General features: G+C 36.0%; 1 protein-coding gene across 6 annotated transcripts in view; it reads right to left on the minus strand.

Annotated features, from left to right (window-relative positions):
- Positions 1–24,955, minus strand: part of NIPBL (NIPBL cohesin loading factor) — a 135,030-nt gene that overhangs the window by 48,825 nt on the left and 61,250 nt on the right. For 4 of the 6 annotated variants that reach the window (XM_082301576.1, XM_082301574.1, XM_082301575.1 and 1 more), the window contains 2 exons: positions 21,799–22,431; positions 7,891–9,411 (listed from right to left, as the gene is read on the minus strand). In XM_082301576.1, the coding sequence (XP_082157702.1) occupies positions 7,891–9,411; positions 21,799–22,431 (2,154 nt within the window). The remainder of the gene's footprint in view (positions 1–7,890; positions 9,412–21,798; positions 22,432–24,955) is intronic. The other 2 variants (XM_082301578.1, XM_082301579.1) reach the window with 2 other exon arrangements.

The following is a 24,955-nucleotide window of genomic DNA, read 5'->3' on the forward strand; positions in this document are numbered from 1 at the left end:
ATTGGAAAACACATCATAAATGAATACTGGTAAAAATAAACTGAGTAGTACATTTACTCCAGCAGGTTTTCTCTTTCCTCTTCCCTCTCCATTTCACTGCTGTAAAGCTTATGGGAGGGTATACAGCTACCTCCTACAGGATGTATCCAAAAAGATATAACCCTCTATTGAGTGCCTTATCCTCACCTTTTGGCTACATACATGAAGGGGTAACTCCAGAGCTCACCTCACATACATTCATGCCAGAAAAAGGGCAAGAAACTCAGATGCTCTCACCACCATCCAAGGGGCTGCATACACAGGATTCTCTGATGCAATGAATTTAGCAGGATGGAGAAAAGTAGTGTTGGGGAGAAGTGTGCCCTACATTTCATAGAACCTGCTTGAACATATTTTTCGAAACAACTCTACCTCATCTGCCCCAATAGTAGCACAAAGGAAAGGCTCCCAGCCTAAAAAAAACAAGTTTCAGGCTCTTTGCTTCTACTCTGATCCTTAGCTCTGGCCTTGAAAGATGGGACCTAGACCAGCTGGTCAGAGAAGATCTGGACATGGAAACAGAATAATTCCATGACACAATGGAGATCATCATTAACCACAGCTAAGCAGCTTAGATTCAAAACCAATTTCACAATAGTACAATACTCTGAGAAAAAATAAACATTTTTAGAAGGAGGGAAGCGACTTCAAGAGAGAACTCTGAAATATCCAGGCAGAGAGCAGGGAATATATCCAACAAACACTCTCCCAAGATGCCAAGAGAACTCACATTTACACTGGCAACAATGATGTTCTCAAGCTATCTGATTGCTGTAGGAACTTATTCCTGGCCTTATTGCTGGCTTTTTGTCTGTATACAAATTGATAAAAAAAGGCTAGAGCAGTCTGGTCTTCCAAGATGATGTACAAAAAAAAAGCAGTACTTAGAATAAAAAGGAGCAAGGTTGGCAATTGAAATAAATGTAGTGCTGCACAAACTCCCTCGCTTTTATGAATCAGTGTTGGGGGGTGCTTTTGGATTTTGCTGTCATTGCTTTTGAACATATGCATTGAAATTTAGGCCAATTCAATTTATTGTATTAAGAAGTTAAGGTATTTTGTAGAGTTGCAAAACTCAGCACGCATTTTTCTGTTAATATTCTTCTATTAAAACTCCTTTCAGTACTCAAAAGGGGCTTATAAAAAAAGAGGGAGAGTGGCTCTTTACACTGCAGATGGCAATAGGACAAGGGGGAACAGTTTTAAACCAAAAGAGGAGAGATTTAGTTCAGATGTTAGAAAGAAGTTCTTTACTGAGAGGATGGTGAGGTACTGGAACAAGTTTGCCCAGGAAGGTTGTGGCTGCCCCATCCCTGAAAGTGTTCAAGGGCAGGCTGAACAGGGCTCTGAGCAACCTGATCCAGCGTTAAGATGTCCCTGCCCATGGAGTTGGAATGAGATGATCTTTAAGATCATTTCCAACCCAAACCATTTTTTGACCCTATGATGATTAATGTTTGGGATCTGAAATTTATGACTAATGTATTTTCCCAGCCACGTATTCTGATTAGAGAAAAACTTCTATATAAGGAATATAATACAACCAAAACTTTTGCAGAGAATAAGCAAAAAATGGCAAAAGCCATTATTTTATATCTCATCTGTGACTTCTAGGCACATCAAGAAGACCTGCTTATTTTTCTTACTATTGCATGGAAACATTCTCAGTCCTCATCATTGAAATTATTGCATGAAGCCACTAAGTTTGCTTCTTCAAGGTAACTTAATTACATAAGGAACAACAAAAGATTGCTGATGTTTTAGCTTTAAATATAAAATAGTACAGGAAAATTGCATGGAAGATAATTAAACAGAATATATATTTTTTAAGGAAAAGTTATTCAATGCAAACAACAGTTCAGTAATTTGAAGGACAAAAAATGTTTCATACTCTTCTTTTCTGTTTGCTGGTATTATTCCCATGGAGCAAAAATAAACTCCAAATTTCAAGTAAACAGTTTATATTTTCTTATATGAAAAGAGTCACCTAGAACAGCTGAAAATGTTGAGCAACAGAGATGTTAATTTTCCAGAAGCAAATGTGAGCCTTTCTATTATTTGTATTTAGCCAAATTTACCCTTTAGCTAGAAGAAAATTAAAACCAAAAATTTCAAGTACATATCCCTGCACATAATCCAAGATTAACATCCACATTTAGATCCTCAGACACCTGAGCAAGTCCGCATTGCATACTGTAATTGACATCAGACAATTGCTGGGCCACATTTACACATTGCAATGCACTGTTGCAAAATTTATTTATGCAAAATACCCAAAAGCAAGAGGAACTGAATCAAGCATCCATGTCCACAAACCAAGAGCAGTTTCAGACTTTGAAGAAATTGTTCTGACAAATTAGATAACAAATGTGTATCACTTACATGTGCCAAAGTAATTTTTCAAAAATCAATTAATTCAACAATGCACTCCTAAATCTGCAAATAGACAAAGCATCATATTTCAGATGAATCGAAGTATAATGAAACTAGTGGATTGGGTCAAATTTATTGTTGCTGCTAAGAGCTGGATGTGACACACACAAAGTTCACTCTTCCTATCCAGAGAAATACTGTAGGAGCAAGAATCAAAATATTTACCTTAGCAGAAAAGTCTAAAGTAGGAAACAAATAGTAGGAAAGCAGCCACCAGGCAAAGCCCTGTGCTGAAAATGTCACCTCTATTACCGGTAACAGATCAACACAAGAAATTACTCCAGTATGCAGTGGCTGATTCCTGCTCTGTACCAATACCAGTTCATCCAACATCTACTTCTGAAAAACTAGCACCAAAAATGAAGGCCCAAGAGGATATGTACAATCCCCATACAAATCCCACCTACTTTCTGGAATGGGACAGACACACCACACCTTAAAATTCCCTGCAAGTAGGAACAAACCATTCCAGTGCAAAGCATGTTAGAGAAATCAGATCTTCCTAGACTTGAACAAGTTATATATAGTTTACACTTTTACCTAAACAATGCTTGGAATAGTTTTCAAAATGTGAGCTTCTTAATCCAGAAAGGAAAAACAAATAATCAGGGGTCAATTAACAAAGTGCATACTAAAATGGATCCTCTGCAAACCCAATATATCTTGAAATACTTCTAATGGCACAAGGGTGAGCCAGTCCCTCTTCCTGTCAAGCCGAGAGGAAGTAATCATTCGTATCTCAGAAAAGAGAAAAAACAGGAAGACTGTAGAATTCTCATGAAAGTCATAGCTGTTTTTCTAAATTGCAATTAAATTTTAGTTTGAAGAAGGTTTAAACATTTCAGCTGAGAAAAATCATTACAAATTTTCTGCTGTAAATGCCAAAATACAGTATTTTTTCCTATGAAATGCAGCATAATTTTCTATACATCCCCCCGGTGCTGCATGCACATGCAAGATGGTCAGCAGGTTATTACTCTGGCCTTGACACATGCAAATGCAGTTGCTACCAGGAACTTCAAGACAGTGATTTCAAATTCAAGATATATGGAACTGTGGATTTTCAAAATGCTAACGTTTACAAAAGCACAATTTATGGGAAGCAAGCTGAGTTTGCTTTCCCTTTCCAAGGGTAGTATGTTTTTACTTCCGTTATTTCCTTGCAGCCCTTTTGATTTCTATGTCTATTTCAGCATTAAGAAATTGTTATTTTGGAAATAAATTTGTGTGAACTCTCAAATTTGATCTGCTAACATCCATAACCCATTTTTGTCCTTAGAGAAGTCCTATACATGAAGGACTTAAACAATGTTTAAAATTGGTACTCCCTTTCTGCCCACAGTTTTCATCTGTACCATAAAGCACCTTTAAGCAATTTGGCAGTGCTAACTAGAAATCAGTGAGAGGCATCACAAGCTCACTCAACTGAGCCCACACAATCTGGATACAGCTTTTCATCCTGAAATACTCCCCTTCTTGTCACTGCTAGAAGATAATTGATTGCTGTTCCACAAGTGAAACTATTTCCAACAGTGCTAGAACCCAAAGACAGACTGCCATGTTACACAAACGCCGAATCAGTTACTATAGGCTCTGAAAAAGTCACCTGGAATTGAAAACAAACAAACCAAAAACCCCAAACAAACCATATAAGCACAGAACACAGAAGAATCCAGAAGCATTATTTTAATGACATGAAGACAATTAGGCAGCAAGATTTTTAGCTGATCCAGTAAAGAGTATGTATGGAGAACACATTCAAAGAAACGTCAAATCTTTACTCAAATTTCACACCAGGGCAGCAGGGAACAGAGTATATTTAGGAAGACTTGTAGTGAGCAATAAAACCTTATGTCTTCAGTCCTGTGTTGTACAGATAATGAAATCCCAAAACAAGACACATAATGGAGGAATAGCATTCAGATCAGAATTTCCTTTTTTTTCCTTAAAACAACAAACTCCTTTTAGGTGATGCAGGAAGATCCAAAAGATGCTTATTTTGCAAAGACAATCCTTCAAACATATTTTAAACCTACTCAGACATCTCCTTATACAGACAGTTACAGCTTCTCTCATTACTCATACTTTAACAATGGAAAATTTGTCTTGCTCAGAATGCAGTAATGTGAAGCTGTTAACAGCTCCCATCCCAACACAGGTGATCAGCATAGGTCTAAAAAGCAGCAGAAAAGGTATTCGCTGAAGCTCTGAAAAGAAAGGACAGCAAACATGACCTCCTCATTGCAGGAACAAGCTTAAAGGGAAAAGTTTCATGGATCCCACAACAACATACATTTGCATTAAAACCAAGATAAAAGACATTCACAGATGTTAAAATCAGACAAAGAAAATGTCACAGTTCATTCTGACCTGGACAAAATTGGCCACAAGACTTCACCACAAGACCCTATAACAAAAGTACTTCGAAAAAAATGCAAAACTTCCTCTGAGATATAGAGAATCTTTCAGAAAAATGCTCAAAGATCAGGGGGGAGAGAGAGAGAGAGAGAGAGAAAAGTTTCTTCTTCCTTGTAAATGCCAAAAGGGACTCTTGGATTGATTCAATATTAACAGTCACAGACTGTGGCTACCCCTCCCATTCAGAACTTGATAAAATTTCAAATGTGTCTGTAAAATTCGGTGAGAATGTTAGTTTGTTTTTTTGAAGTGCAATGCAAATAATGACACAATTTCAAAATTTACTGAAACAATGCAAAAAGTTGTACAAACTTTCAGTTTGCAAGGAATTAATTGTAGCTTAACATGAGTCAATTTTATTGAGTTTTGTAATGAATGGGAATTAGTGCCTTAAGACAGAATGACTATCTACATGGTGTTTTAAACTAGCTGAGCAACCCTATTTTAAACTGCATTTCAGATAAATTATAGCAATGAAGTTGTACATGACAAAGCCAGGAGAAGACATTTTCTTGAGGGAGGGATGGATGAGAAACAAAAAAGAAAGGACAAGAGATACAAGGGTCATGAAATAAGATAAAGTAAAATATACTAAGCTACATGGCATAAGAGGCATGTGAGAAGTTGAATAATGATGCTAAAAGGCAACACTAGAAAAGAATTGCTACAATCTACTAAGCAGTATAGGATAAACTAAAAGAAGGTTTATGAAAATTACATTTCCTAGTGTATTAAAATGTTTATAACTAAAAATGGCACCAAGTAGAACTGTGAACACTATTTCAACTGGACTGAGGACATTGTGGCAGTGGCACGAATACATCTATATGAGTTAGCTGTTGACAAATAGACTTTGCCTGATGAAGAGAGAGAACTTTATAAATTATGTACCTTTTCAAAGGTACACTGGAATTCACCTGGTTAATTAGCATAATGTGTTCTAGGAAGTAAGTTACCAGGGAAAAAAATACAGAACTAAATTACACATCAAAAATCTGCCATTCAAAGACACTTTCTCCAAAATCTGCCTGCTGAACGCTCAAAAGTTGATTTGTAAGATAAAAATAGTTACATTATTCTTTTCATTAAACCTATTTCTAGTATCATTGTAAGAACCTTATTCTGAATACAATTGCAAAAAGACTCATATCAGATTCAAACAATTTTTCCCCTGCAAATATGTCCCAAGTTATTTAAAAGTACGCAAGAAAAAGATTACTTCAGAAAGAAAAAAAAAATGCAGAAAAACACTGTAGAGAAATTATAAACCTGACTTTAAAATCAATGCTTTGCTCATCTGTGACAGCTACTAGAATCACACCAAAAGTCATTAAAACCTTTACACACTACTAAAGCGTTCTAGATACATAACCACATGTAATACAGACTACAAGAAAAAATAATTCAGAAACATTTTGGAAAGCATACATGCACTGCCTATTGTTCTGAAGACTTTAAAGGAACTGATTTTCTGCGCATAGAATTGTGTGAATTCAAAATCTATCCTAGTGACACTAGACCCTAGTTCCATCGGAAAGTTTTTAGCATTTCCTATCTAGAATATAAGGGTTTTATCTGAAACCTTCAGATTAAACTGAGAACAAAGATGTCATAGTTTTATGGCTAACTCTAGATACCTGTTATTAGAAATAGAAATTTTGCCTGTTTTAAACCTCAAAAAGGGACAGGGACAATGTTCTTATTTCCAGGACAAAGAGAAATCCCTAATAAGGAGGCTAGTATTTTACAAAGAAGTAATATACATCATGAATTATTATTAAGACTTTTTAGAGTTAATATAAACAAGTTAGTAGATAGAAAACAGGCATAGCACAAGAAATTAATGATACAGACAACACCTCTTTATAGATGCACATAAAATAGTTAACACACTCACAAAGATGATTTCTACATAATTTCTAACCAGATCAGCTATATAAGAAAATATTTTCATCTTGCATTCATTATACACCTGGAAATGGATTTATAAATCATCCTGCATACAGCTGTAAACATCTCCTATGGCTTTTGATCTGTCTATTTTAAGGCACAACAACTCTACAAACATGACTATATAAGAAATTTAAATTCTTTAAATGTTAAACATTTAAAAAACCCAGAAACTTGACTAGTTAGTAATACTGATTTCACAATGTGAAATTATCTACTTCAGTCTGAAACCAAAGAAGCCAAAATTAAAGCACCAAAAAGAAAAGCAATCTTATTTTTAAAAAGTGTTAATCTGCAGAAGAGATAATCAGTTAAATATCAAACCTACAAGCTATTCTGATTTATTTCCTGCCCACACTACTAATTTCAAAATGCCAGCCAATTGTTCAGCTTTCTTCTTTCTGCATATAATGAACACTAGAGACAATGACATATGAATTCTTCTACAGACCAAACGTTTTTCTAAGTTTATTATCACAAAGTCTCAATCATGGAACCTCCTCAACTGACTTGTATTTATAGTATTAAAGAGGCAGATGGGACTTTGCAACTAGGTTCTTACTACCACCATGTCAAAACATGCCTCAGAAAAACCCATTTTAATTCAAATTAAATACATACAAGAATCTTAGGGCTGCATACTTAGTATTTACCATCACTCCAGCTACATTATTTACAGCAGTGGTAGTACTTCATACAGACACACCTAAACCCGGTAAAATTATACATACAAAAGTTACATTTCACTAGATAAATTACCATATTAAACTAATGCAGCTGGAGTATCATTTAGTGCAGCCTAAGACCATTTAAGTGTTGCCAGATTAAGAACTTGTACTGAAGTAAATAAATAATTTCAGGTTCAGTTGTAGCAAGATTTCCAATAATGACAAGTCCTTAGACTAGTTTCACTTTATTTCTCAAAATCCCCATATAAGCAAGCACATAAACTAGCAAATGTTTGAATTTCATTTCTAACAGCAGAAGTAGAAAATCTACAAGAACTTGAGTGTAAAACATATAATGCAATTAATATTAAAACAATCTTACCTTTATTGGGTTTGGATGACTTGTTCTTGTTAGGTTTAAAACAAGAGCCCCTTGATTTATCTTCTCTGTCCTTAATAAATTTCTGCACATCATCCAAAGAAAGCTTTTGAAGGACAACTACAGGTTTAGCTCCTTTATTTAGATCTTCAACAAGCCCAATCTTCTCTACTTTTTCCTTCTGTTCACCTCTAAATTCAGTTTTCCTTGCATCCTGAGAAACATTGCCATCTTTATCACGCTTGATTTTTGGAATGACAAAATGTTTCAATGCGCCAGATCTTCCCCCCAACAAATAACTGGGAAACTCTGCTTTATTGTCACCATGTGTTTTATTACTATCTACTTTACTCTTATTACCATCTGTCCTTCGTTCATCCTTGCTATTTGGTGACTTAAAACCAGGTTTATCAGGTCTTGATTTGCTAGAATCCCCTTTACCTTCCTGTTTAATACGAGGGCTATCAGGTCTTGATTTCTGCTCCCCAGAAGAAAACCTTGAATCACCAGGCTCTTGCCTATACTTCCTTTCAAATTTCTCAGGTTTTGAACCATCAGATTTAATACCATGCTTAGAGTCATGTTCACTTTTGTTTGAGGATCTCAAATATTCAGGCCTTCTAATCTTGGATGGATCTCCTCTGTATCTCTCTGAATCCCCCCTGTCCTCAGATCTTTGTTTAAGGCTATCATGGTCACGCCTTGGTGTATCAGAAACTGAGCGCCCATCAGGCCTCTGTTTTGTTGGATCAGGTCTACTTTCAGGTTTCATCCTTGAAGGATCAGATTTCACATCTAGTTTGTGCCTAGATATTTCTATCTTCTTGTCTGACAAAGGTTTACTGGAGTCCCTCCTATTATCGTGTTTGTGTTTTGGTGTTTCTGGCCTCCCTTCACTCTTCTGTTTTGGTGTTTCAGGTCTGCCTTCACTCTTCTGTTTCGGCGTTTCTGGCCTCTGCCGTATTTCCTGTTTGCCATTATTTTGTTTTCCCTCATTTTGTTTCATCTCCATTTGCCTGCTCTCGTTCTGTTTCAATTCTGTCTGTCTGTTCTCATTTTGTTTCATTTCCATTTGTCTGCTTTCGTGTTTCACTTCTAACTGCTTGCTCTCATTGTATTTACTTTCCAACCGTCTGCTCTCGTTTTGCTGGAATTCCATTTGTCTGCTTTCATTTTGCTGGATATCTGTCTTTTGACTTTCAAAGTCTGACTTTTTTCTAAAAATTTCTGGATGGTTTTCAGGTTTAAATTTAAGAGCTCCAACAGTGTCTTCTTGGGGAACACACACAAACCCGTCATTATACTGCTTAATTTCTTCAGGTTTTTTGATGGTGTCCAAATCCTGAGTTACTGTTGCCTGAGAGTCTGCTCTTCCTGCTTGCTGCAGATCAATACTAACCATCAATGCTGGCCTTGCCCCATTTCCTGCAGAACCTGTCTCCTGAGAAGCTGCTCTATTTCCTCCAGTAGCACCTCCAGCCTCTGGTGGTTTGTTTTCTTGTTTTCGCTTCTTCAGAGGCTTATCTGAAAGTTAAAAGAGAAAAGATCACAAATTATATATAAAAACTGATAAATGTCCAAGGAAGAATGTCCATTCCCCTCCACTCCCACAATTAATCCTCCTCAGCATGTATTGCAAACATAGCAAAAATCCACTGAATTTAAAAGCAAGAATAGGACTTCTCTAGCTAATACTTTTTCATGTATTCAGGCTATCATTCACTGTCAGTCTACCACAGATGCCAGTTAGTCATTAAAAAAACCCTCCCTCAAAACACATGAAATCAAAGGCCCTGTGTAATTCCCAAGAGAACATCTAATAAAGCAGCTAAAATACATTAAGACCAAAAAACCCCATGCCATTTAAAAAACCCCCAAACTACTCAATTACACTTGAAGCAGAAGCTGGAAAAGTCAAAGTTAAGGTGCATCTTCACAACTACTTTTTGAGGAATACTACTATAAAAGATATCTTCTGCAGATTCAACCTGCTTTATTATACACGTACTAAGCAAGGATCTGCAATGATTATGACAGAGGTTTTCCCTACTTGGTTCAGTGCATCAGTTGGACTTCGCACATTTTAGTCAGGGAACACACAAACAATGAACAAAACTGATAAAGTAACTACTCCACTACTCCATGCTTCTCTTTGAAGCTAAGCAGTACACCAAGGGTTGGAGTCTCTACCATAACACATGCATATTAGGTTGGGGACCACTACACACTTAAAAACTTGAGTATTTCCCCTTTGCAATCATAATGCTTTTTACAGATGAAACAAAAAGTATAGCGATAATGTTCTGTCAAGAACCCAACTCTGCAATAAGCCTTTCAGTTTACACTAAAAAATCATTAGGTGCAGAATAAAGAAAAATCAAGTGAGCCAACCACACACCCTGAAATTTGGTAGAATTCATAGAAATGGAAGTATCTAAAAGAGTATATTCTACTCATACAAACTTCAACCCATTTATATTACCAACATGGAACTCTAAACTAAAAATAATTTCTGCCATGAAAACTAGATGCCCTACCTGCACTAAGGCATATATTCTCATTTCTCAACTATCACCATGTAATTTGTCTAAAAAAATCCTACTTTCTCTGTAATCAGGGAATATGATTTTAAGTCTAAGGAATGACTAAACACAGATGTATTGTCAAAATTCCTAGACCACAAATGCAACTTAAGAAAGATGTTGTACTTTGTGCCTACGTTTGTGGTGCCTTATCACTAGACACAATGAACCAGCTCTCCTATTCAGAGCAGGTGAATGAATGGTAAGGAGGATGCAATCAAGAAAGAGGGAAATAAATCCCAATGAAAAAAGCCACACACTCCTCTGTAACTGTAAACCAGAATTACAATATATGACTTCTAATTTCTTGTAAATTTTTAGAACATTCTTATTTAGAAATACTTTGAAGGATCACCCCCAAAATGAAAATTAGGCCACAATAACAAGCAGTAACATGGTCAATTCCAGTGATGCAAACAGGCTTCTTTCCCCCCATCACTTTCATCCTCAAATCTATTTGGGTATCTCTAACTTTCTAAAACACAAAAATTCTGTACAAGATTCAGTGGCTGGAAGACAGTAAGGACAGATACAATAAACTCCATGCAGAAACTGATCAACTGCAAATAAAGAACTTTGCAAAGCTCAATAAAAGCCTGTAGGAATGACTGCCAACTTCATGATAGACATGTGAAGCAAAATAAATTTTCCAAATCAAAGATGCAGCTTTTTAGCATGGAGATTTTTGCTTTTTTTGTGCTACAGCAGCTGCTGGATTCATATGAGGACTTACACAGATGATTTTTTTCTACATTATGGATAAAACAAATATACAATACATCCACACACATCATTACCTTACTTCTCAATTAAAACTCTTTAAATTTTGAAACATAAGTTCAGAAACTTGCATTCTTTTGAGAAAGTTGGTCAGCCTTGTCATTTTAGTCCAGAAATGCCAGGCACAATGAAAAAATCCTGTAAAAGCTCTGATGGTGGATCTAACAGTAGTCTTTAAGACATTACTGTTATTCATTATCTGCCCCATCCCTTTAACTGAAGTTATTACCTGTTGCAGAAGGGAACACGCATTCATATTTCCACAACTACATTTCACTGTCTAATGCATCACCATAAGGCACCAGTGAAGGTGGTTTGTATTAACCTACCAGGCTGAATGATTCAGTTAAAAGCAAGAAAATGTTTTCCTCTCTTATGCCTATTATAGGAGCAGATGGCCACAAGCTATGGTGCCTTAAACAGCTGTAGCTGGATCATTCAAAACTCACCTTTCAGAGCCCTCATGCTGAAGGCACCAAGAATAAACAACCAAAACAATTCAAGTAGGGCCAATTTTCTTGCTTGGACTTCTGTAAGTGACCAGGCTCAACATGCTGCCGCTCTTCATCATCCAAAATGTCAAATTGTAAGTTGACAACACAAAAGTAGATGGTCACATCACAACTTGGCACACATATTCACTCTAAATACATAGCTCTTCTGATGCACATTCTTCATTTCTCTTGACAATAGCATACTGATATTTTAGTAACTTGACATCTTGTCTGAGAAGAAAGGGACACCTTCAAAGTTCTATTTTCTTAGATGGCAAGGTGATTGCAGAGTTAAGATGACTCACAGATTTCTTTGTATTTCCAGTGCATCTTGAAGGTGAGCCTCAAAACTAGACTCAATCATTACTGCTTTGCCTCTATGAGAATTCTGTATCTAGGACAAAAAAGCTGTCCCGAGTACAAGAAAATATCCGGTTGAACTAGGGGAAAAAAGGTAGGATGAATACATAGTTCCACTGCCTTCATCAAGTATAATGAAAAAACTCCACTGAATAAGGATAAAAACTTTTTAATTTGACATGATAGCTGCAAAAATTTGAAAGCTGAAATATACCATTGGATTTTGTGGGCTTTATAAAATCTTGAACTCACTTTCAGCTATATGAGCATTAGAATCAGAGAGATGAGGATAGAGTAGTGAACCTCTGAAAACAGATGTGTTCAGATGTTCTCTTTTACAGTCAAATATATGCTAGTTTGCATATACCTGCTTCGTAAGTTATGAGTCCCAAAATGAACAGATGAACTTTTACAACATCCACTGAAATATACTTCGTATCCTTCAAGGCATCAGTATCCAAGCTTCATCCACTTCATTCCATAGACAGTAGTATTTCTATTAATATGGGGTTCTAGGACTTCACCAAAATATCAGACTAATGTCTTTCTTTGAAATCCTACAGACCTAGATCTAAAGCTTGTCGCAGTTCCAAATATGCTGGCTCACAAGCTCTTTAGTCCAATAAAGTGTGATCAGGACACTTTCGCTTCCATCTTTATAACAGTTTTCATAGTAAAAAGAATATGCAGTAAGTTACAGAAGAGCTTTCTGACTATATTAATGATTTGGTATACAAGTTCGTTGTTTTCAGATTGTTTCCAAAACCATTATTCACTCCTCCACCTTTCTCTGAGGCTGTAGATACATTCAAAATATATCTACATTTTTTCCAATTCCTTTAACAAATTTATGGTAGTTCAGAGAACAGTCTGATCCCAGTTACTCTACGTATGAATCCTTTTGACTTGGCAAATCCATAAGAATATTCTTTTTACCTTGCAACATGTTCACTAAAATAGGCAGTACCTTGGAACTCAAAGCAAGATCATAAGCTACATTATACTGAAAAATAGTAGAGCTGTTCTAGCAAATGAAATTATTCATTGTGGCACAAGAAACAAAACATTACTGGAACCACAAGTGTGACATGGCAAAAAAATTAGCAGGATTTCCAAGTGGTAATCTCCCACCAATCCCTTTATGAACAGTATTCCTGGAAACAGGTTATGGCCTTCACCTTTGGAAATATCTGCACATCCAAGTTACGAATACTTTAAGATTAAGAAATTAATTAATTACTGTGGAACCTTTGTGCAAAAAACCACATTGCACTGGAATAACCACAGACACCTTGAGACACATTTCTGCTGAAACTACGAGGCAAACATGACTTGAAGAACATTCATCCTGAAAACAAAGATGCTTGGAAGCTGAGGAAGTGTTAGAAGCAGCAGCTGGATGAGGAGAGCTGTATTATAAAAGTATCTCTATTCTTTTACTCACCCATGAATCTTTCCAAAGCAGCAGTCAAAACACTTTTAATGCTGAAATCCTTCAATGTTGAAACCCCTAGGTTACTGCTTCCTTGAAAGCCTGATGATTGCCTTAAATCCCAGAATAAACTCTTAAAACAACTAAGTATAATTGAATGATACCCAGTTCTAGAACTGCTTGGCCTAGCAAATTGAAATGGGCCTTTTGTAAGTATCTGTGAAAAGGTAACAAGTCTAAATAACAGCCATGAGCATCGTTGCTACGCTTCCTTTTAGTAGAATGGCAACATTTCCCTCTACTAATACTGTTTGGTATACTTATAAACAGACAAAAGCGATAAATTTTTGTTTCCCCATTTACACCTTGCAAGGGACTCAGTGGGAGACTTCATATCCAAAATGGTTAAATATGAATATTCCCCTCTTCAGAGACACATATAAGATTGATCCTCTAATGCTGAATTCTAGATGAACCATTTCAATGGTAATTGAAAGTACAACTTTTCTTTTTGTAAAGCATACCATTTAAGAGTTTTACATTTTTAAAGCTCTAACTCTTCTAATGTCTCACATTAGAGATTACTTCCACTCATTTGAAATATCACTTATTTAATGATATCACTAATTAATAAATTTAACTCAAATATAGTAGTCCTAAGGGGTTATTACATATTGTCAAACCTTCGATTTTTAACAACATCAGAGACAAGTCAGACAGAGGCAAATTACAAGCTTATCTTATTTAAGCTAGCAATCAAGATCAGAAATTTTCAACAGGTGACACATAGATAAATGTCCAAATAAGAAACATATGTCTACTGTCAACTGTTTCCTTTTCTTAGTTATTTTTTACATATCTCTTCAAAGCTGTCGAAGGGCCCTTTTCCCCCAACCAACAGTGCTCTGTAGAACACAAGAATCTAATCTGTATACAAGGAATCTTTAAAATTACTTCAATGGTTACCAATGGATGACCTATCAATGGAGCGAGGGCAAAAATCCATTCTTTCCTACTCCTTCATGAATGCACACCGTTGACAACCATGAGAGTTTGCTCCCATCTGATCTCCCCTCAAAGTCCTACGCCAACTGAAAAAAAGAATTGAACAACCAAAGAGAACCCTTCACATCAGTAGAAGAGATTTCCACAGTACCAGCTCCTCCCCTTGAAGGAGAGATTTAGCCAACACAAGGCAAAGATTTTATTCTCACTGCTTCCTCCCTTACAGAAGAAATCAAGAAAGTACAGTCATGAACCTCATATAGGAAGCTTTATAGAATGGCACATAATTCCAAAAATCTCTGAAGAAGTGACCAGAGGATTTCCAGCTGCTGCAGTTCAAAGAAAGGGACTTGCAAGACTAAGAACAGAAACAGCTGCTAATCTTTAGTGACCTGTTAAAAGAATTCATCGAACTTCTGGTCACTGTCCAAAAAGGAAACCCCATCAGAAGGGATGTCAAACTCAGTTCAAAACACGAAAAGGCTACAGCGATCCCTGGCATAACTTAAGGTGTAGAAGACTTTATCAAAATGAATATTCTGAAGTTTTGTTTGCTTGCTTAAATATAGCAATAACACAATCATCATACTGTCTTATGAATTTTTCTACTTAAGGATGTCTGGTAACTCATTATTCTCTGTCAACTACAGTAATACAAAGGAAATACTACACCAGGAAATAACAAAAATTAAACTGCAGGAAAGTATAATCAAATATCTACATTTGTTTAGAGATTGGAAACTGTAACTTAAGCTCTCTGGATTTAATATTGCTGTCTTACAAACCATACAACTTTAATTTATGAGATAGATTTTTTAACATAAACACCAGGTTTTATCCACGTGATTGCTTTGTGCAAAATTACAGTTTTGTAATCTCAAAATACCTGAGCAAAACCTGAAGTGCACTTACTTTGAAATACCCAGTGCAGCATCTAATTCCACAAGAAAAATGCAACACACTAATATCAGACTTAATGAAAACCGAAGTACCACAGCTAACATATCCAACTGGATTTTCATTCATTTGTATAGACAGAAAACTTTAGAAATAAGAAGTGACTTTCCCTTCTCCCTTCAAGCTGCTGATTTTGTTCTGACACAACGCCTTGCACTCAAAAATACCATCAATTAACTAGATCAGTAACATTTATATTGCATGACATTGAAAAAGAAATCTGTGTCTTCTTAGGCTGATGTCAGAGTGAACTTAGTGACTGTGAACTACAGAAATGATGGGATTAAGCTCTTAATAGGGTTTATTCACTACTCATGCCATTTCTTTATCAAGATTTAAAAACATTATAGAGAAATGAGTCTCCCAGAATGTAAGTTGTTACTGGGTAAATAGTATCATAAATCCTTTCATCTAACAGGTACAAACAAGGGTATACATTACATGAAATTTATATTGAATTTTCTAGTCTTAGTTCATGGTGTAGACTGAAACAAAGAAGGCTTCTTGCTAAACTGCTACAGTTTAGTTATTTCCTACACCTTCTTACAAGAGCAGTTTTCTACACTACCCTATGTAAAGCACGACCTAGAATAAATAGGGGAATTTTGATGTCATGTTACATATGAGTACAAATAAAAATTCTATTAAATTATATGACCCTACCATTAAAAAAAAAAAAAAAAATTTAAGTATTTTAATCTTTACAAAAACTGTAAAAGGAAGTAACTTTTCCCAGATGGCTGGAAACATTGCAACATTTCATTGCAATTCCTCTAATAGAACAGGAATTTCTTCCCTTCACTTTTCTTAAAACATGTCTGAACACACACAAACACAGTATCTGTCTTCTACGCGACATGGAGGCTGCAAAGCTGCTTTTTCTTGGAAGAGCTATATGAAGCACCAGTTTCATCCATTACATTACTCTACAAAATGCAGACCTAAGGAAAGCTTCTATACACAAAACACATGATAACTAAGTCTCACATTCTACTACACACAGAGCTATTTATCTTTCGCTCTGTATCTCTTCACCTTCTGGTATTAACGATTGTAATCTGCAAAACTACTATACAAATTACTACTTAAAGCCCCATTTTTAAGGAAATAAGCCCCCTACAACATTTTTGGAAATGAATGCTAATATACTGGTTATAATTACACATTCTGTCATTTCATTAATTGGCTACATAAAATTAGACATAAACAAACCATTCATAATAGTATTCTTCTATTAGTTTCCTCTTTAGGGAATTTTATGGGGGAGATGGGTAATGGGGAGAAAGGGAGAGGAGCCGGGTAAGAACTTAAAAAGTAAGAGAAAAAGGGTACTTACCTATAACCGTAGTTTTGAGAGTTTTGCTCCGGCAGATTCACACTCTTGGGATGTGTGTCTCTGCTGCTAAGGGCTTGGAACGAACCAAAAAAAGAAGGGCCCACAGCAGGCATCCAAATGCCCCCTAACTGATCCAATTATTGGAAATAAAGTTATTAAAGCTTCAATACTTCCTAATTCAAAGAATCCACAGTAAGATTCCAAAGAAGTGGGTAAAATGGACCCTCAGGGGTAAAATATATAGGGAAAAACACACATAAACAAGTCAGTTTGTCTCATTAAAAAAATTCATCTAATGCTTTCAAGTTTTAAAAAAAATATTATCCTCCCAATGAAATGGTTAATGATTTCATTACTCTTTTCACAAATGCCAGAAAACAGTGCCTTTTACAAGCAAAAGCAGAACTCCTCAATCTGTTAAAACAGCAGTATTATAGAAAAATATCTTTGAAGATGCCTAAAATCTAACCACACACTTCTATGTATGGAAGAGCTCAGATTAAAACCTAGCAAATCTGAGTAAAATAAAAAAGCTAAATCAATTTGAAAAAGAGTATCTGAAAAAGATGGGTTACTTTCTGGGTTTTTATGTAATTTTCAAGGTTATCTTCCCTCTTCCTGTTGCTAAAAGACTCGAGCTCCTTTTAGCATTAATATGTTAAACATTTTTGTTTCACAGTATTTGGAGTTTTTAGAAAACCATGAAAGATCCTGATGTATAAACTTTGCATCTGAAACTTAATTCTGTAGCAGGTCTAAATCTTGAAAAACAAGAACTTCATTTAATGTTCTAGGAAAGTTTAGTCTGTAAGTGATGCACTAACTTTGAACTGCTTAACTACACACAAAAATAACTCATGTGTACCTGAACAGTGGCAAAGCACAAGTTAATGCAAAGAACTGAGGTTACCAAAATGAAATTTCTCCCTCAACATTCCCATCTCCCAAAAGGAAAAAAGATGCCTGAGAACAACAGAAATTCCTGGGACAATTTCTAAAACTTAAAGAGGGTTTCCTGAACTTTCTGGGAGTAGTCAACTTCAGAACACGAACAAAGCACAATTTCAGTTAAGTAAACAAAATTGGTTCAGAACATAGACCTCTACTTGTTTCAAAAGCCTTCAACTGCACCAAGTAATACAGGAAATGTGACAACTGGCAGTAGTTAGAAGAGAAGAAAGTGTGCGCTAAGTTCCACTACCTTCCTGAAGAAATTATACCATCAAAATATCACAATGTAACTAGAGAAGAGGATGTCAATCCTGTGGAAATCATTGTGGAAAAAGTCAATCCACTTCTGTAACATCCCTTTTGAATCACTTTTTTTCCAACTCAGATAATCTGAGTCTTGAGAAATAATAGCTAAACCTATCTGTAATACTACACATTCTTGTATCTGATGAGGGTATAGAGGCCACTGTGAGGGGAGCAATGGGAACTGAAGACCTGAGTTACGTCATGTTCCAAGGACTTACTTAGCAGTACTGAAGCTACTAAGTGTAATGGATGTATTAGAATGTAACTTTGGGTGCCAACTGCCTAGATCTTCAAATCTCCTTTCACTAACAGATACAGAAAACTTGCTTGTGAAACTAATCAATGGAGAGACTTTCTTGATGGAGAAAGTAGAAAGAGATGAACTCCTGCCCTTCCATACAGAGGACAAGGATGAAAACAGCTTTTCAAATTTCACAGCTCTCTATCATGACAATACACTCAAAAGACAATCAAAGACATTACACTCCACTTAATCCAAGAGCCAAGTACCCCAAAAGAACAGAATTACAAAAACATAGCTGCAGAAAGCACTCAGATATGAGGAAGGAAGTCTGTAATCTAAAATCACTCCTTATGCATATCTGACACACACTAGCTCAAGTTTGTTGGATTTTGCAGTAGTGATTTTTGCACTAAAGATTCCTCTTAATAAAGCAAAAGCATGAAAATCAGGTTTCAGAATGATAAGCTGCTTTTCAAAGAAGGCACTTCTGCAAAACCCTGTGTTAGTTCCTCTTCTGAAACACAGACTGCCTCCCACTTTGAGAGACTTTGTTTGGTAGAAGTTAAATATTTTTACAGCTTTATTAGAAACAATGAGTTATTAAAGAAAGTACTATAATTACCACAAGGCTCCAATCCCCATTTCCCACCAGTACCAAATATAATAAAAGGACCTCAGCATTAAAAAAAGACCCCAGACCTGAGCATTGCCTTAGCCAAGTTGTATAATTTTTAGCAAGAATGCCCCCCAAAAAATTTCTGCTGCTTCTCTGAAATAAACACCTCCACACTACTGGTTATTAGCCTCAGAAGAACATGTCCTGTCCAACCAAACCGTTACTGTTAAAAAGAAAGCATTTGAAAATCTGTGATGGAGCATAGAACTATTGAGATTTCATGTCTAAAATAAAGGACAGAAGAGACCACTAATCTACTATCAAAACTTGTGAGTACCACTTTACTGAAAGTAATTTATGGAAACTGGTGTGAGTACACACAGAAAACACATATGGCTGTAATATGCATTCCCATGCCTCTGTTACAAAAGCAGCAAAGAAGCTTCCATGCAGATTTTAGCATGTGCTAGCATTCTGAGTAAGTTCTCTAAAACAATGCTTGCTATTGTAAAGCATCATCTGGCACTATGCACTCTCACTTTAATTAGCCTGAGCACTTGCTACACCCACACTCTTTTCCAGACAAAATGTGATCTGAAGTTACAGTACATGTACAAAAATGCACAAATGCCAGGCTTTTGTATAAATACACTATACGCAGCTTTGCAGAAATGAATGACATATTTAGAAGTTACTGAATATGTTTCCAACAGACATATTCCCATAGGAATAATAGAGGAAGCTTCCTCTTGCAGCCTCACCAAACTAAACAGCTCTAACTAGAAAAATCCCAGAGGGTATCAGTTTCTAGACATAGCACAAACTTACAAGCAACGGCAAAAGCACTACCAAAAAAGTAATAACTGTATTTCTCCGAGGCAACATTTTCAGGAAATCTGTTCCAAGACTGCTAAAAATCTTTCTACTAAATACTACGCAGTCATGGCTGAAACCTCAAGAGCCAAAGTGAAAAGTGCTGCTGTCTATCATAGAGGCAACTTAGCACAAGTGAATAAATTGTGATAATTTGTCCCAATATGAGGCAGCAACTCTTGCACCTGATTTATACCAAGTATAGGAACTCAGAAAGATCTGAGACCTACTAGTGGATGCAGCTAAGGGGAAACCATAAGATCAGAATTTGTATTTGGGAAGATGGTTACTGACCAGTGGTGAACAGGAAGGGTCACATTCTACAAAAAATCACTCCTTTCCCCAAAAGAAACGAATCAAGGCTCTGACCATGGATGTTTAATTATGGTAAACAAACTTTACAACTAATACTCAACATTTTCTGAAAGCCAAAACAAAACAGAAAGTATGTTTTTAGTCTTAATCAAAGTGTTTGAAAGCTGCTGCGCATTTTTTCAGCTGCTTCTCAAGTGAAACATGGTGGAGATTCTATTTCAAGTGTGTGGACATAAATGTTGCTTTTGAAGTATTAGGCCACAAACCACAAGCTCTCCAACAATAAAGTTATAATTAATGGAAGAGATTTAAGCAAATAAACAAATTCCCCATTTCACTGAATTAAAAATAAAGACAGTAGAGATCAGTAGACATCTTTTTTGAGGTGAACACACCTTTTCTCCTTATGTTCATAAATAGTTTTTCCTAAAAAGATTTGATTCAGTTACCAAATAAGAAACATCTTAGAAGTTCAACCTTTTAGTACTGCAACAACGTTTACACACACACACACACACACACACACACACATACACACAAACTCTCTCTTCCCCTCATCACTCAGGCATCTTTAAAAATAGTGAAAAACCACTTTGAAAAGGGAGCAAATTTGCACCCTCTCTGGTGGTTAAAACCCAAACTGTGTGTAAATTCATTCCATTCAAGTATGTCTCCATGGACCATTTTTACCTATGAACTTCCAAAATCAGAATTTTCACCATTTTCCATTCTGCAAGACTTTTCTCGAGAGTATCTAATAAATTAGGATTATGTTACAAAAGATCTTTTTCTCAGAAGTTAAACACAGTGCAGAGGAAGATTCTGAAAAATACTTATGGTAAATTATTATTATCTAATTCAAAAAATACGTCTGACACCGAAGACCTTCAAACCAATTAACAACAGAAAGAGAAATCAAAATGAAAAAATTGATAGATTCAATTAAATCTATTAAGACAGGTGCACCTACTGAAGCAAAGATAAAACATCTCAGAAGCCCACCTGGTTCTGTGCTAGAGACCGTACAGATATATGGTAGTTCTCTAAAGTTTCTAATGCCTATATAATAATTAACATTCAGTTGAACAAACATTACAGACGACATAATTGTATATGCTACCCAATTATTACGCTACTTTTAAAAGAACAGAATAGATGTGATTTTAGTCTAACATCTCCTTCACATTAAATCCAAATGGGGATATGAATAGAAATGGGACAAAACCGTTTCCTGAATTTTCTCAAATTAGGCAACATGGATTAATAATACAACTATCAAAACTCACTACAAATTTTGATTTCTGGTACTGCTGGGATTTTAGAAACTATAAACAACATCAATTGTACTTCATTCAGTCTCATGGTTCAAAGTAAAGAGTATCTTAAAAGAATTTTGAAACATAAGAATTTCACTTTCCGTCCATTAAGACCCCAAATAAAGACTATCAGATATTCAAAATATGCATATATGAAAGATTACAGTTCATTGTTGGAAGGGAATGGAGATGAATGTTGCAGAAGAACCTACACTGAGTAAACAGAATTGAACTATGTGACAATGACAGGAAGTTTTTTTTTATATATATATATGGGGTTTATATGCGCATATATATATATTTATAGAATATATAGTGTATATACACACACACAATCCTTTTACCTTTATCTTGCACTTCTTTTGAAAATCGCTCCCTTTCAATAGCTGATTCACGTTCTATCCGCTCAATTTCAGCCAATGCATCCAATTCTACTTCATCATATGACGTTATAGCTCCTTGTTGCGAAACCTGTTGCTGTGTCTGTACCACAGGAGTTTGAGGTTGTTTTGCAGCAACTGAAGTGTTCTGTTGTAAAACAGGCACTTGTTGTGCCTGAAGGAAAGCTGTCTGTTCATGCTGCGGCAAACACTGAGCAGCGTTTAGTGGGCGGTTAACATCCTGTGGAGTAACGGGTGTTTTAGAAGTCTGTCCTGGGTACTGCACATTAAAAGGAATATCACCCTCTGACACACTGCTGTTTTCCAAGCCAGAGAGCATATCATCCTGCTGGTCCATATCCGAAGATCTTACACGAGACAGTCTTAATGTAAGCTTAGTGGAGTCCTTGGAAGGAGAGCTAATGATATCATACATTGCAGCTTTTTCAGTCTGGTCTTTTTCATCCTTGCCTAACTTCATTTTCTTTTGTTTCTTTTGCTTTCTTTCTGGAGAATCTAACAATATGTCTGGGGGAACATCTCTAGGTGATGAATAAGGTGGAGGCTGAGATTGTTGGATTAAAGGTTGTCTTGATCCTAGAATAATAATTCAGAAAAACTGAACAGTTATGTTGTTTCATGTTTATATAAAAACACTCTAAATATAACCTATATAATTTTAATGTGTAGCTCTACATTTAACTGTGTTTCACAAAAGGTCTAAATAAGATTGGTCGGAAGCACATCATTGCTAGATCAAGATGCAATCGAGATAGTTGCAGTATATTTCCTAGGAATTTAAGCTGTCCACTGCAAGTAGAAGGGATCATTTCAGAGAAGACGGAACAAAAAAACCCACCACCAAAAAAGAATAAATAAAAATAGTACCTAAGGTTCAGAATACCAGCTATTAGAAAATGATCAATGAAAGCAAGTTGATGACAGAAAAAAGAAAAGATCAAAAAGATTCTTATTAAGGCCCAGTCAGTGATGAAGACTTAATGATCAGTGTACAGGCACTAGCCATTTCAGCCACACATTTTTAATTTAAAAAAATCCAAAAAACCAAAACATACACAACCTCCTTAACTTGGATTTCATTTTTAACATTTTTTTCTTTTCTTTTTTTTTTTTTTGTCTTTTTTACAATTTTATTTTAGGTAAATTTATTCCGACCTCCCCCACTCATTACTATCTAGAAAACAGTCATTATCTGAAGGCATTTTTCTACCATTCCCTGCCTTATCTCCCCTCCTTTTTTGTTAATGTACAATTTTTTGCTTCTACGTGCATTCTTTACAGGATTTGAGTGTATCTACAGAAACTTAAATAAGAGCATCCATCTAATTAAATAAATTCTCCAATTAATGACATTTGAAGTTCTAATTTCTCTAACTAATCAGTTCCCTCTAACTGTTAGCCCAGAAAAAAATCTGAAAAACAGAAGCTTTTCAACCTGTCCCAACTGTATTTTTGGCTTAAAAAGGAATACTGTGCAAGGTGGGGGACACACACAGTCTCCTCTTCTTAAAGCAACCATTCAGATTCCATTCATCTGTTGGGGAATACTGATCTTCAGAAAGCAGTGACTGAGATTGTTATTAGTCATTCTGGTCACGGCATCAGTTCTTCTAACAACAAGCAAAATTAACTGGAATACAGGTCCCATGTGCTTCATTCAAGAAACACCACTAAACAAGAAAGCAGCTTTATTCTGTGGCTTAAATTTCTACCAGATATTTTTTGAAATGTTAAGAATCTAAGACCTGTAGATGAAAAAACAGAATGGATATCTCTATCAAAGCTTCAATTCACATGAAAGGTGTGCTTTTACTGATGATCTCTTTTCACAGACTGCTATGCTTATTTTGTCTCCCTAGACCATTCTGTAAGAAGTCCCATGACTTCTGTATGTAGAGAGCAGGGTATGACATGGGATTATCTTAATCCTTGGCCATCAGCAACAACTCCATATTCTGTCATACCATCCACAAAGTTGGGAAGCCCTGCTTTGACTCATCCAAAAATTTTCAAAACTCTTCTACTACTCTACTTCCCTTCCTCAAATCACATACCACACTCAGCCACCAGTACCAAAGTTCTCACTACACCCTAAGAAGATTTCTCCCTTGCTTTTCACCAGATTCCTATTCTTGTTATGCTCCTCCCCGCAATTACCATTTCTTTGGGTAATTAACAAGATCAAATGTAATGTGTAGCAGGAATCATTAGCTACCAATTTCTTTTATGGTAATGTCTACCACTCAGGAAATACAAGCTGCAGGATAAATTCTACAAACACTAGAGGCGACTCAGAACTTTTCAAAGAGATATTACTGACATCTTAATCTTGAATTATCTCTTATATGAATACTTTTAAAGTTGCAACAATGGAACACGTACTGTTTTTCAGAGTTACACTTCTGAACACAGGGAACAGATTCGATTCTCCCTTGTCCTAAACTTCTGAATAAATATGACAAGATGAATCTGATTTGGTATTAATTTGGCATTTCTCATGTTGAGAAGTAATAACACTGCAGCAACAGATAAAGTGGTTCTTTTTATCTTTGAATAGACTTGAGGAGGTCAGAAGGATTTCAGTGCATTCCGTTGAACAGTCTTAGAATCCAGTAAATGAAGAAACAAAAGTAAAGTTTTGCCTCTCCTAGGCAGCACTACGAATAAGTATTTGGAAATATCTTCCTCCTGAAGGAAATTCTTGAAAGGTTTTGATAGTAAGGCCTGTAAGCTGCACATTCCAGCAATAACTTCACATATTTCTGAAATATTTAATGACAGTTAAGCCTCTGATAACAAGGAGGCTTGGAAGCTACAATGCCTGTGTATGGAGGTGAAAAGCATTCTTGAACAGTTCCAACCTACCACAAACTTTAGCAGTTTTGAACAGGTACAACACAATGAACACACAGCACATTCTGTTCAATACTGAGGCTTCAGACAAAAACCAGAAGTGTACTGAGGTGGCTAAGAAGGCCAACGGCACCCTGGCCTGTATCAGCAGTAGCACAGCCAGCAGGACCAGGGCAGCGACAGTCCCCGTGTACTCGGCATTGGTGAAGACACACCTTGAATGCTATGTTCAGTTCTGGGCCCCTCA

The sequence above is a fragment of the Coloeus monedula genome (genome assembly GCF_965178545.1).
Source record: "Coloeus monedula genome assembly, chromosome: Z".
NCBI classification, from domain to species: domain Eukaryota; kingdom Metazoa; phylum Chordata; class Aves; order Passeriformes; family Corvidae; genus Coloeus; species Coloeus monedula.